Source organism: Sapajus apella, unplaced genomic scaffold (genome assembly GCF_009761245.1).
Source record: "Sapajus apella isolate SASKATOON/1434 unplaced genomic scaffold, GSC_monkey_1.0 scaffold52, whole genome shotgun sequence".
Classification (NCBI taxonomy): domain Eukaryota; kingdom Metazoa; phylum Chordata; class Mammalia; order Primates; family Cebidae; genus Sapajus; species Sapajus apella.
The window spans coordinates 882,831-896,762 of NW_022436992.1; the positions used below are offsets into that span (position 1 = coordinate 882,831).

A 13,932-nucleotide genomic window follows, 5' to 3' on the forward strand; every position below is an offset into this window, starting at 1 on the left:
AAACTGTGAAATATGATTTCACTTTCTAACACATCTTAGTGCTGTTGAACACTCATAGGAAGTCTCGTTTAGTCTCCATAAACTCTTGTTTAGTCATAGTCAGACCAGGGAGAGAAGGATGGGACTGGGTCAAGTTGGGAGACATTCAAGTGATGAGAAAAAAGAAAAAACAAAAAAAACAAAAACAAAAAACATGAAGGGGGGAAAAAAGGAGAAAAGGAGGAAAGGCAAGGAACATATGAATTAGACAAAACTGGGAAGAAAAGGGGGTTGAAATGAGAATCCTCTGAAAGCCAAGTTGACTCAGCCCTTTCAAGAAATCTTAACTCCTCCTGCCCCTGTCAGAGGTGTGTGAACCAGAGCAACTCCATCTTGAATAGGAGCCAGGCAAAATGAGGCTGAGACCTACCGGGCTACATTCCCAGATGGTTAAGGCATTCTTAGAATTCTGGTCACAGGATGAGATAGGAGATAGGAGGTCGACATAAGATACAAGTCATAAAGACCTTGCTGATAAAACAGGTTGCAGTAAAGAAGCTGGCTAAAACCCACCAAAATCAAGATGGCCAGGAGAGTGACCTCTGGTCGTCCTCACTGCTACACTCCCACAAGTGCCATGACAGTTTACAAATGCTGGCAACATCAGGAAGTTACCCTATATGGTCTTAAAAGGGGAGGCGTGAATAATCCACCCTTTGTTTATAACCAAGAAATAACCATAAAAATGGGCAAGGCTGCTCTGCCTATGGAGTAGCCATTCTTTTATTCCTTTACTTTCTTAATAAACTTGCTTTCACTTTATGGACTCACCCTGAATTCATTCTTGCGTGAGATTCAAGAACCCTCTCTTGGGGTCTTGATCAGGACCCCTTTCCTGTAACATTTTTCTGGTGACCACGAAAGGGACTGTAGTGACGAAACCCTTAACCCAAAGGCTAACTTTGGGTAAGTGGTAGGGTCGGCTAACACCCCCACCGTTGACAACTGTCTTATGTTAATTCAGAATTTAGGCCAATTTAGTACTTAGCTACTTTGAGATTGCTGGTCTATAGCTCTTGTGAAGTGTTCTCGTGCAATATGACACAAGAATCTGGCCATGCTTTTATGAATTTTGTGTGGAGCTTTCCATGAGCGAGTGAGTGTCCACAAATATAATCTGAAGACAACTCAGGACTGAGGCCCTACTGGCAGCTCTGGTTCAATTTTCAGTAACTTATATCCTCTTCTGAAGATTTAAATTCTGGGCCAAGACTCTTATTCTGTTGTAGTAGAGTGTCTCTGTGCTAACTCAGGGTTGGGGCCCAGAACATGATACCCCAAAATATGGTACCTTAAAATGCTGAGTACTTTGAACTGAAGAAAACTGGAAAGGTCTCAGAAGTAAGGTGTTTGTGAACTTCTCCTGTCCTGTTTTGCGCTGTAAGCAGTAGAAGTTATTCAAGATACTGACAGCGAATTGCAGCAACCTCTATTCTTGTCTCCTCAGAAGAAAGCCATCGACTGAGGGGCATAAGGCAAAAGAGGAGACTGAGGCAAGTTTTAAAACCAGGAGTGAAAATTCATTAAGCTTTAGAGCAAGAATGAAAAGAAGAAAAGTACATTGGGAAGAGGCCCAAGAGGGTGACTTGAAGGACAAGTGCAAGGTTTGACCTTTTGACTTGGGGTTTTATATGTTAGCACACTTCTGGGGTCTTGCATCCCTTCTACCCTGATTCTTCCCAATGGTCTGCTAACGCTGGGGAGGAGAGCACATGCAGTGTATTTATTGGAGTTGTACGCATGCTCACCCGAGGCTTTCTTCCCTTTTCTTCCCTTTTTCAATGGAATGCCCCCAGAAGGTCATATACCAGTTAAATTCCACCATGTTGCCTGTAAGTGTGCATGTGTGAGCCTGCTTGCCCAACTCCTGAGATCTCATCAGGAAGCTGCTGATCACGTTTCAGGGTTTTTTATTTATAGGGAAACTGCCTTTCCCTGGCATTGCCTGTGACCAATTATTTTAGAGAGGCAGTGTGATCACTGCCTGACCATGACCTGATGGTTGCTTGACATTCCTGGAGTGTGGGGGCCCTATCCTTCCCTGTTCGTGTCTGACTAGCTACCCACTGTAACACCATCACTCTTTGCAGTGAGTCATGGAAACCAGAATTCTTCTTTCCCAACGCAGGTCATAGAAACTAGAGCTCCCCTTCCTTCAAGCAAGTTGTAAAACCTAGAAAGGTTATTCTCTGCCTTCTCCCTTGAAGACCCTTATTCCAGAAGACTCCTGTCCTAATACCAGAAGGAATGCTACACAGAAAGGCCAAGAAGAGTATAAACAGACCAGCCTTGTTGGGTTTCCCCATTCAGTCTATTACCATTAGATCATCATCATTCCCTTTTTGTCCAATCACATTTCTTTTTAAGACACAGGGTCTCTGTTGCCACTGCTGGAGTGCAGTAATGCAATCATTGCTCACTGTAACCCTGAACTCCTGGGCTCAAGCAACCCTCCCACCTCAGCCTCCCAAGTAGCTAGGACTATAGGATCACCACGTCCAGCTAATTTTTTTTTTTTTCTAGAAATGGGGGTCTCCACCTGTTACCCAGGTTGGTCTCAAACTCCTGGGCTCAAGCTGTCCTCCCGCCTTGGACTCCCAACGTGCTGGGATTACAGGTGTGACCCACTGTTCCAGGCCTCGAATCACATTTCCACACAGCTATTTGTGTGTTATGAGTGTCAGCTGTGACCCTGATAATGAGTAAAGAAAGGTGTCACACCTTTCCACCCCTACACCAGTCAGAGTGAGGGGAGTAATTTCAGATTTAATTTAATTCAGCTTCATCTTGGCTTCACCACATTCTGTCGAGTGTGTGTGACTCAGTAACCACTCTGCGCCTTGTTTCAAATGTTTGAAATACAAGGTTAAGCTTATTTTGTAAAATAAGGTTAAGATATTTACCTCAATAAGGTATTACGAAAATTACAGACGTGTGATTTACATAAATATAAAATACTTTGAATCATGCACATAGTAAATGCTCAAAAGTGTTCACTATTATTATGATTGACTTAGATTAAACCGATTGTAAATATTAACTGTTCCTATATGCTATCAGACCTCAAAGTGTAGTGTGGGGATTCAGGGGGGTGGGAAATTTCTACAGACCCTTTTCTGGAGTCCATGAAGTCAAAATTATTTTCTTAATACTACCAAGAGGTTGTCTTTTTTCATTCTCATTCTCTTAAGGAGATGCAGTACAGTTTTTCAGAGCTACCTGAGAAGAGCTAACGTTAACGACAGAAGCAGATAGAGAATCCAGTTCTCACATGAAATCTGACATTAGACTTTTCTTACCAGATTTATTTTTTAAAAAGTCACTTGTCATAAAAATGTTTATGTTAGCTTGTAATAAATTACAAGCTGATTTTTAAATCAGTATTTTAAAGCTTTGTTTCAATTCCAATATAGTAAGTATTGATATAACCGACAGAAAAAAGCTCCTTAGGCTCTTTAATGATCTTTAAGACCATAAAGGGATCTTGAGATCAAATTTGAGACCCAAAGCTGTGATGCAACCACTTTTTGAACAAACGTGGATGCCTCATCACAACTTCATCCCTTCCAGCCTCCACATCTTTTTCTTGTTTCCTCTGCCTGGACTGAGTTTCTTCATTTCTGCCTGCCAAAAGCCTTACCCCTCCTTCAAGAGCATCTATAACTGGTTATCCTTGAATTTGGTCCAGATTTTGCTGCCTTCTTGGCACCCTCTTCCCCAATCCTGGGCCCTCCAGGGAATGTCCCGGCCTCCCTCGGACACGTGCCCGCGAGGATGAACACTCTTGTGTCGACGGAGAGCCAGGTCTAGACTTCTCTTACCAGCCCCGCACAGGAACCAAGCGCGGTGCCTGGGCTCCACAGGCCCAATGGGACCAGAGGGTGGCCGGTGGCGTCAACCAAGTCCACAACAGCCCAGGGGTGGCCAGGCGCGCGGGAAGAGCTACAGCCCGGTCCCCGCCCACCGGGATTCCCGGGAGGGCCCTGCGCGTAGGGGCGGAGCCGCGCGCCAACACAGGGTGTGGCCTCCAGCCCGCGCGGGAAAGGGCCTGCGCCGCATGCGCGCGCACAGTCGGCGGCCGCGCGCAGCACGCTCAGGGCCGGGATGGCGGCGGCGGTGGCGGTGGCTTCAGGAAGCGGGACTCCCCGAGAGGAGGACGGAACCGCTGGGGAGACAGCGGCCTCGCAGCCCCCAGCCCCAACGAGTGCGCCTGGGGCACGTCTCTCGAGGCTGCCTCTGGCGCGAGTAAAGGCCTTGGTGAAGGCGGACCCCGACGTGACGCTAGCGGGACAGGAAGCCATCTTCATTCTGGCACGAGCAGCGGTGCGGCTGCAGCGAGAGGGCACGCGGAGGGTGGGGGAGGGGAGCGCGGGCGGGGCTTAGGGCGGCGTGGGCAAGGTTTTGAGATGTGGGCGTGGACCCGGAAGGCGGAGGGAAGAAGTCGGGAACCTATGCGAGTTGTATGTTTTGTTAACACTCCTCCTTCATGTTGAGGACCCGGATAGTGAGTGACTAATTTGTATCTCCAGGGCCTCTTACAGAACTTGTAGGAGTCTCTAGTGAATGAGGGAGAATACTGGGAAGAGGGTAGTGGAATCCACCTTCATGAAGTCCAGGACAATCTTAACTTCCAGAACATTTTCTTGACCCTGAGCCATTCTTCTCCCTTTCTGCCCCAACTCACAAACTGGAGCCCTCACCTCGTCAGTGTGCTAGAACACATTACTAAAACTTTGCTTTTTTACTACACAGGAGCTATTTGTGGAGACCATTGCAAAAGATGCCTACTGCTGCGCTCAGCAGGGAAAAAGGAAAACTCTTCAGAGGAGAGACTTGGGTAGAGTGACACTGCGTGTCTGGGGACAGACAAGGGAGAGCGGGGCTGGTTTCCCCTTGCGCAGATTGAGAAGACATCACTCTGATCTGAGAGGTGCCACAGCGTCTCTCCCCATGATGGTTTCTGTTGGCCACAATGCCAGGAAACCCTGCCTGTAGAGTCTGTCTGCTTGGGGTGCTGGGGGCAGAGTGTGAAGGAGTCTGGGACTGCCAGAGCTGACTGGATCCTTTCATACTTTCTGCCAAATCGCACCTGAAAAAGATATTTCTTTTTCACTTGCAACTGGGGATTTGATTTCTGACTCTTGTCTGGCTGGTTAACTCTCACCTGTGTAAGCATTTATAGACCGTATTCTCAGGCTCCCTGCATGTATTGCCACATGCTTCTCTGATGACTTTCAGAGCAAAGTGAATAAATAATATAGGTTTAATTTAGGAACCTCCCAGCCCCCTACATTGAATGGATTTGCCTATGCTTTTCTTAATCTTCTAGAGAGACAGCTAATATATATAAGAGTTGCTGGTAGCGTAGATATGGATATCAAGGCAACAAGGAACGCATCTTATAAATGTGCTCGTTTGCCCAAAGCCTTATGCCCTTCACTGCAGATTGTGCTGTTTTGGGACTGACGTCAGCATGGCTGAAATTAGTCAGGTATTCCTTTACCTTATGTTTCAGATAATGCAATAGAAGCTGTGGATGAATTTGCTTTTTTGGAAGGTGAGTTCTCTCTCAGTGGGCAGTCATTTCTACCTGTCTTTTGCATGTTGATGTGAAATTGAAAACCTCACAAAACGGATGCCTGGTTCTTGTTTTTGTAGGGATAATTCTTTCTCCGTACTTGCCATTAGGATAGAAAAAAGTAACTTGCTAAACTTAATGAGGTTGAGTTTTCTCCCTTGGGGAATTAAAACTTCTACCTGAAAATTGCTAACCATAAAAAAATAGGAGGGAATATAAAGATCCCAGTGGAGTTAGATGAATTCAAAAATTTGGTTCCTACCTTGGTCGCCATCTCTAGCTATCAAGCTTGCTCCCCTTATCATGTTAGAGATCAGAAACAATTGTCATCATTTAAAGGGTCACTGCCTGTTCCTTTTTCTTCAACAATCTGTGTGAAGTGATTATTTTGCTGCAGTAAGACTTGTACTTGTCTGTATTTATTTGTTCTTAGGAGTCATGGATTAACTTGTGTACTAACTAAATTTTGTCTTTTTTTTTTTTTTTTTTTTTTCTTCGAGACAGAGTCTTGCTCTGTTACTCAGGCTGGAGTGCAGTGCCACAATCTCGGCTCACTACAACCTCCGTCTTCCGGGTTCAAGCAATTCTCTGCCTTAGCCTCCTGAGTAGCTGGGATTACAGGCACCTGCCACCACGCCCTGCTAATTTTTGTATTTTTAGTAGAGACGGGGTTTCACCATCTTGGCCAGGCTGGTCTTGAACTCCTGACCTCGTGATCCCCCCCACCTCCCTGGCCTCCCAAAGTGCTAGGATTACAGGCGTGAGCTACCGTGCCTGCCAGTTTTGTCATTAAAATAGCAAATGTTTGAAATATCTCATTTTAGCTACCTAGCCTTAGAGCTATTTCTGCTACTTAATTCTTAGATCAGCTTACTCTTCACTACACATATATAGTCAAGTGCTGCATGTGACTTTTTAGTCAGCTGTGGACTGCACACATGAGGGTGATCCCATCAGGTTATAATGGAGCTGAAAAATTCCTGTTGCCCAGTGAGTCATAACATCCTAATTAAATACATTACCTTTTCTATTTTTAGATATGTTTAAATACACTTACCATCGTGTTACAGCTGCCTACAGTATTCAGTACAGTAACATGCTGTTCAAATTGGTAGCCTGAGAGCAATAGGTATACCCTGTAGCCTAGGTGTGTAGTAGGCTATACTGTTTAGGTTTGTGTAGGTACATTCTGTGGTGTTCACACAGTGGTGGGATCGCCTAAAGATGTGATGCATCTTTCTCAGAATGTATCCTTGTTGTTAAGCAACATGTGACTGTATTTTGGAATAGCTTAGCAAAAGCCATGTACCCTCAGTTCATTCTCCCAGGGTGTTCTCATTACCTCCTCCAAGCCTTATTACTTTCATAAATCTCTTGATTTTTTCCACTGTTTTTTACTCCTTTTGTTCTGCATCTCCATGTCAACTTAGGCCCCTGGTCCTTCTGATAGATATTTTCTAAATGTCTTATTAGATACATTGCCATGGCCAGCTTCATGCCTAGACTATTGAGCATTCTTTTAATTTGTAGATTTTTCTGCAGCCTCTCTTTCCACCTACTCATTTTTCTTAAAATTAACTTTTGTTAGTTGCTCACCTAAGGCAGGCACTCCTTGTGACAGACTTTCTGTAAGTTCTCCAGTCAAAAATGTTTGGAGCCTACTTTACCTCTTCATGTTTAATGACCAGCTTTTCAAAGACATGAGTGATGTGATCAGATTTGTATTTCAAGTTCACAGCATTGCTGCTCTGGGGATAATAAACTGGAGGGACTAGGAATAGAAGTGGGGAGATCTTATGTAGTTTTCCTCTCTAGACTCTGTCATAGCATAGTGCTTGGCTTGGATTTTTAATAAATGGCCATTTATTGAAGGGTTGCTGTGTTCATTTTCATACTCTGCTTTCATCCTCATTTATCTCTGTGATTGAATCCCTCTGCTCTGTCCTACATTGGTAGGTGTGAATGTTAGCCATCATAGCACCTGTGGGTTCAGTCTGCATTATATTTTGTTGTACTTGGTAAAATAAATGTTCTTATGTCCTTAGATGTGTATGGTATAAGTAGAAGCTTTTTTTCTTTTTTATAAGCAATATAGATTCATGTTTAAAAATCAAATAGTTACCTAATGGCTTACAATGAAGTACAGGTGCTGCTGTCTCCCCACTGCGTTTTGAGCTTTTCTGGTGGTTATGTTTGTTTCTAACTAATATGCTTACCCATTGATTTGTCAGTTGTAGATGATATGTGTTGACTTCCTGCTGTGATAAATGAAAATTTGGCTAACCTGTAGAACCCCATAAATCCCCTCCTGACTTTCTGATTTTTGGTAATTGTATCAATAGTTTTATTTTCTTTACCTTTGCAGTTTGTATAACATACTAGAATGTCTTTGGTGGTGATTGTGTCCAACTTTTAATGTATTTCTTGACTCCCCAGTCTGTAAAATATGACTGTTAGTGAACGTATCCCTTTTCCCTTTTTAGTTCACGTGTAGCTCTCAGTTTGTGTTGTCTATACTGGTACTTTGACGTTGTGAAAGCTAATAACATTTATATCTTATCACAATTAAACCTTCCATGCTTTATCTCTGGTTGATTGTAGAAGCTGAAAATGAAGACTGTGAACAGCCTTTCTCTACCCTCTCTCTGTCCCTTAATTCCACATTCAGGTCCCTTCCCTGCAAATAACGGTTACTGGTTTTCCTGTGTAATCTGGATATTTTATACAAATATGTTTATATGTATATTCTAAGTCTTATGAAATACAACACATGTAAAGTGTGTGCTGTAAATGTAAAGTCAGTAAATGATAAAATGAACACCCTTGTAACCACCATGTAGGCCAAGCGATAGGCTATTGTCAGCCCCCAGAAGTCCCACATGTATTCATTCGTCATCATACCTCTTCTCCCCTTTCCCACATTACTGTATCCTTACTTTTTTGATAATTACTTCCTTCCTTTTCTTTATAGTTTACTATATAAGCATACACCCCTGAACACTAAGGTTTAGTTTTGTTTTTTTGAACTCTCTGAAAATGGAACCAAACCATAAGCATTCGCTGGTCAGCATTTGTCACACAACTGTTTTCTTTATGGTAATACATTTATGAGATTCATCTGTGTGATTGCACATAACTCGTTTGTTCATGTTCCTTACTGCATGACAGTACCACAGTTGAACTATTTTAATATTGATATTTGGGAAACCTTTTTTTTTTTCCTATTATAAACAATTTTCTGTGAACAGTCTTGTACGTATTTCTCTAGGGTGAATGTATATGTATGTATAAAATATATAATACTGCTGGGACCTAGGATATATAGGGTATTCATATCTCCATCTTTGGCAAGTACTGCTGAATTTCCTGTATTCCAGTTCACATTCCTACCAGCTGTGCATGATAATTCCCATTGCTCCTCATTCTTACCCATACTTGGTATTGCCAGAGTTTGATTTTTGACAAGCTGGCACTGAATGTAAGTGATAGTTGCATTGTGGTGTTAATTCATATTGCCCTGATTATGGGTGACATTGAGCATCTTTTCATAATCATGTCCAGTTTTTTTCTGTTAGGTATTTTTGTTTTTTTCTTATTGATTTATAACAATGCTTGGTATATTTTATCTCATTTTTATTTTTAATTTTTTTTTTGAGATGGAGTCTTGCTTTGTCACCCAGGCTGGAGTGCAGTGGCTCGATCTCTGCTCCCTGCAGCTCCCCCTCCCAGGTTCAAAAGATTCTCAAATAGCTGGGACTACAGGCATGCACCACCACGGCTGGCTAATTTTTGCATTTTTGGTAGAGACGGGGTTTCGCTGTGTTGGCCAGGCTGGTCTTGAACTCCTGACCTCAAGTGATCCATCTGCCTCTACCTCCCAAAGTGCTGGGATTACAGGCGTGAGCCACCGTGCCGAGCCATGCTTGGTATATTTTAGATATTAATCTTTTTTATTATATGGGAAATATCTTTTCCTGCTGTTTTACACTTTAAAAAGGTTGTCTTTTGGTAAGCATTAAAAGATAAAGGTAGTCAAATGTATCCATTTTTTTCTTTATAACTAGTGCTATTTGTATCCATTTTAGAAAATTTTCCCTACTCTGTGGTCATGAAGACATTCTCTTATATGCTAAAATCTTTGTAGTTTTGTCTTTCATAACAGTGGTGTTGAATTTCTGTGTATTGGGTTGGGGTCCAGTCTCATCTGTTTCTTCATAATTAGATATCCACTTGTCCATAACATCTCACTGCTTTGCAGTGCTGCCTTTCTTAGCAATTAAGACTGTTTCTGGCCTTTCTGTTCTATTCCATTGATCTATTTGTATCTCTTTTGCATTGATGGGTATTCTCACATCAGTATTACACTGTCTCTCAGTTATGGTAGCTTTATCTGAGAGAGCAAATCTTCCCACCTGGTTTTTTTCTAAGGATCTTTGCTATTTTTGAATCTTTGCGTTTTCATGTACATTTTAGAATCTGTCAAATTCCACAAAAAGGGATATTTAATTGAGATTGTATTGAATTTATAAATTACTTTGGGGGAGAAACGATATCTTTAAAATAGTGAACTCTTCAGTTCATAAATATAGTCTACTTTTCCATTTATTAATATTTAGTTTTTAATAAAATATTTTACCTGAAGAAATCTTGACATATTTTGTTAAATGTTGTTCTCTAAGTACTTACTATTTTTGATGCTATTGTTAATGGTATATTTGAAGGGAAAATTTTGTTTTCTAAATATTGCTGTATTTAGAAATATAATTGATTTTATATGTTAATTTTGTACCTAGCATCTTGCTTAGCTCCATTTTTAGTATTTTTTACTTAAAAATTTTGTTTTGATTCAGTTCTTACTAATTTTAATGACATATTTGTTGATTTTTGAGTTTCATTAATTACATAATAGTATATCGTGCTAATAATAATAATTTTGTGAAATTCTTTCCAATCCTCATTTTTATATTTGTTTTTTTCTTGCCCTACTGAACTGGCTAGAATCTCTAGTACAGTGTTGCATGGAAATGTTAAGAACAGGCATTTTTGACTTCCAAGGAAAAGCTTTCAGTATTTCCTTAGTAATTATGCTCACTGTAGATTTTATGTAGATTTTTTAAACAGATTATGCATGTTGCATCCCTGTTTATAAGAGAGATTAGTATTTTTTTCATACCGTAAGCTTCATACAATTCAGGCAATTACATGCTTTTTATCTTTTTTTTTTTTTTGAGACAGAGTCTCACTCAGTTCCGCAGGCTGGAGTGCAGTGGCACAATTTCAGCTCATTGCAACCTCTGCCCCTTGGGTTCAAGTGATTCTCCTGCCTCAGCCTCCTGAGTAGCTGCAATTACAGGCTCACACCACTCTACCCAGCTAATTTTTGTATTTTTAGTAGGGATGGGGTTTTGCCATGCTGGCCATGCTGGTCTTGAACTCCTGACCTCTGGTGATCCATCTGCCTTGGCCTGCCAAAATGTTGAGATTACAGGAGTGAGCTACTGCACCTTGCCCACTTTTTATCTTATCTATTATCTGGAAAACTTTTTTAAGATTGGAATTATTTTGTTTTGGATTATTTGGTGGAATTCAGTGATGCTGTTAGAGGGGTTGCAATGCCAAATTTGATCATTGCATAGTTTAGATTTTCTGTGTTCTTACTGAATTTCTTCTGTCTGCTTATTTTACCAATTTCAAAGAGTTGTGTGTTAAAAATCTGCTATGATTATGGACTATTTCTTCTTATATTTCTGGGCCTACCATCATATATTATGAAACCATGTGATTAGATATATACAAATTTAATATTGTTACATATTATTGGCGATTGAGCCTTTTCTATTTGTAAATTGGCTATTCTTATTTCTAATTGTGCTTTGTGGCCTAAAGTCTATTTTGTTTAATAATATTAAAGCTTATCAGCTTTCTTTAGTTAGTATTTGCATGGTATGTATTTTTGTAAATTTTTAATTTTTATCTTTCCATGTATTTGTGAACAGGATTTAACTGTATTATTTTCCTAAATTCAAACAGTCTTTAACTGGAGCATGTAGTTCATTTATTTTTAACATAATTGGTCGTATCTATGAATTTGAATCTATTGTCTTATTTTGTCCTGCTTTCTATATTCTTGTTTTATATAATATATTATTTCATTTCAATTTTGGCCTTCTTTTAGATTATCATTTGATTTTTTGTCAGCTTGGAAGTTAAATATTTCTATTCTTTTAGTGATTACTCTATCAGTTACTATGTAAGTCCTTAATTTATCAAAGCCTAGTCAGTACCTTTCCCTTCATTCTCAACAAATTGAGATCTCAGAATCCATTAACTCAAGTTTTCAAATTCCTTGTCTCCTAATTTATATGCTGTTATTGTCATGTATTTTTGGTTTGTCTTTGTCAAAAGACTGGGCATTAACTTTGCCCAGTTTGTTACATTAACCCAGCTCCTGAGGTCTTGTGCTGTACTCATTGTTCTTTGTACATTTAGGTACTTTGGATTGATTGCTGAGTGGAACAGTTTTGTGAGCCTTCATCTGCAGCCTTCAGTTCACCCCTCTCTACAGGCCTCAGCTTTGAAGAACGGAGCCTTTGCGCTTAAACACACTCTTCCTGTTCTGCAGTTACCTATGCTGGGATAAGCAGAGATCTCATCAATTAGCTTTTCTCTGCAAGGTCTTCCACTACTTTTGTCTTCCATGTCAAGCCTGGGTGCAGCAACTGCTGCTTGGAGCAGAGATGAAGAAATGTTCTGCATAAGTGGCTTACTGAATGATGAGGACCAGAATAAAGGTTTTTGATCAGCTTTAGTCTAGTGTGCTTTATAATCTTGCCTTTGTTCTTGCCCTGTGACTGGAGAGCCACCATACCTGGTCACAGACCTTCCTGATCTTTCCTGCCGGCCATTCTAACCTGCAGTCTTTTCATTGATTTTGTTCTTTTATTTTTCCAGCACATCACCAGAAAGTGGTTCCAGAATTTATGAACACCACTTGCCCTCAGGAGTTCAAATAAATATGGTCCTAGTTTGAGCCAGTTAATTTTTTTGTTAAGTTTTATTGACATTTAATCCACATACCCTATATGTCACCAATTTAAAGTGTACAATTTAGTGGTATTTAATATATTCACAAATGTGTACACCAATCACCACAGTCAATTTTAGAACATTTTCATATGAATGGAATCATGTAATAATGTGGTCTATTGTGTTTGGCTTTTTTCACTTTGATAATGTTTTTAAGTCTTATCCATGCTATGGCATGTACCAGTAACCTCATTTTTTAAAATTGTGATAAATTGTACATAAATTGGTCCCAGTCTTCACTGGTCTATGGCAGTTTCTTAGTCTTTCCTCATTTTTCATGACCTTGACAGCCTGAGTAGTGCTGGCTGGGTATTCTGTAGGATGTCCCTAACCAGGGATTGTCTTGTTTTGCTTGTGATTAGTTCTATAACATTGCATGTGATTTTGAGCATTAAACAGACCCCAGAGGCCCTTCTCTAGGCCTCCTATTATCATTGCAAATGGGAATTTGAAAGGACATCCTTTCAAATTGATGTATTTTGTTAAATGTTATTCTCTAAGTACTTAATATTTTTGATGTTATCGTTAATGGTATCTAAGGAAAATTTTATTTTCTAAATACTGCTCCATTTTCGAGATAGACTCAGATTACAGTTTGTAGCTCATTCGTGGGATGTGAAATCAATGTGTGTTGCCACTAGCATTTTGAAATAACTTGAGTTTAGTAAAAGTAAGTGTTCTAATTGTTTCATTTACATGTGTGTATATTTGGTCTTTGTGTAAAATGTATGTGGTAGGCAGAAGGGAGGCCCCCATCACCTTCACCTGCTGGTGTTATGCCCATGAACATGTTACATTACATGGCAGAAGAGATATTGCAGGTATAAGTCACATTACGAATCAGTTGACCTTCAAGTAGATTATCCTGGATTGTTTGTGCAGGCCCAGAGTAATCACATGAGCCCTTGAACAGCTTTCCCCCGGTTGAGGGCAGAAGAGACTGTCAAAGATTTAAGGCATGAAAAGGACAAGGCCTGTTGCTGGCTTTGAGGATGGACGGGTCATAAGGCAGGAAATGTGGGCAGGCTTTAGACGCTGGGAGTGATGATCACCAGCGAGGAAACAGCCTCAGTCCCCCAACTGCATAGAACAGAATTCTGCCTGTAGTCTGTCCAGTTGGATGTGGATTTTCCCCTCAAGCCTCCTCCTCAGAGCCAGGCCAGCTGACATATTCTGAGACATTTGCTTTGGCCTTGTGTAACCCCAAGCAAGAGATATAGTCATGCCAT

At 40.7% G+C, this 13,932-nt stretch overlaps 1 protein-coding gene across 5 annotated transcripts; it reads left to right on the forward strand.

Annotated features, from left to right (window-relative positions):
- Positions 1 to 4,089: 4,089 nt before the first annotated feature.
- On the forward strand, positions 4,090 to 12,425 carry POLE4 (DNA polymerase epsilon 4, accessory subunit). Of its 5 annotated transcripts, none has more exons than XM_032243455.1 (4): positions 4,090 to 4,362; positions 4,792 to 4,876; positions 5,555 to 5,596; positions 12,107 to 12,425. In XM_032243455.1, exons 1-4 carry the CDS (start codon positions 4,144 to 4,146, stop codon positions 12,118 to 12,120), a joined length of 360 nt encoding a protein of 119 aa, XP_032099346.1. In that variant the 5' UTR covers positions 4,090 to 4,143; the 3' UTR covers positions 12,121 to 12,425. The 5 variants fall into 5 exon arrangements, 4 of the variants coding, with proteins under 4 accessions (XP_032099346.1, XP_032099342.1, XP_032099343.1 ...); XM_032243451.1 differs by having other exon boundaries at positions 4,102 to 4,362; positions 4,792 to 4,969; positions 12,183 to 12,425; XM_032243452.1 differs by having other exon boundaries at positions 4,104 to 4,362; positions 4,792 to 4,969.
- Positions 12,426 to 13,932: the final 1,507 nt, after the last annotated feature.

Bases quoted from the DNA above. Each gene is read 5' to 3' on its own strand.
- POLE4 (XM_032243451.1), top strand. From the start codon at position 4,144: ATGGCGGCGGCGGTGGCGGTGGCTTCAGGAAGCGGGACTCCCCGAGAG. The intron at 4,363-4,791 runs GTGCGGCTGCAG...TTTACTACACAG, and splicing joins TCATTCTGGCACGAGCAGCG to GAGCTATTTGTGGAGACCAT. The intron at 5,597-12,182 runs GTGAGTTCTCTC...CCCTCTCTACAG, and splicing joins TGAATTTGCTTTTTTGGAAG to GCCTCAGCTTTGAAGAACGG.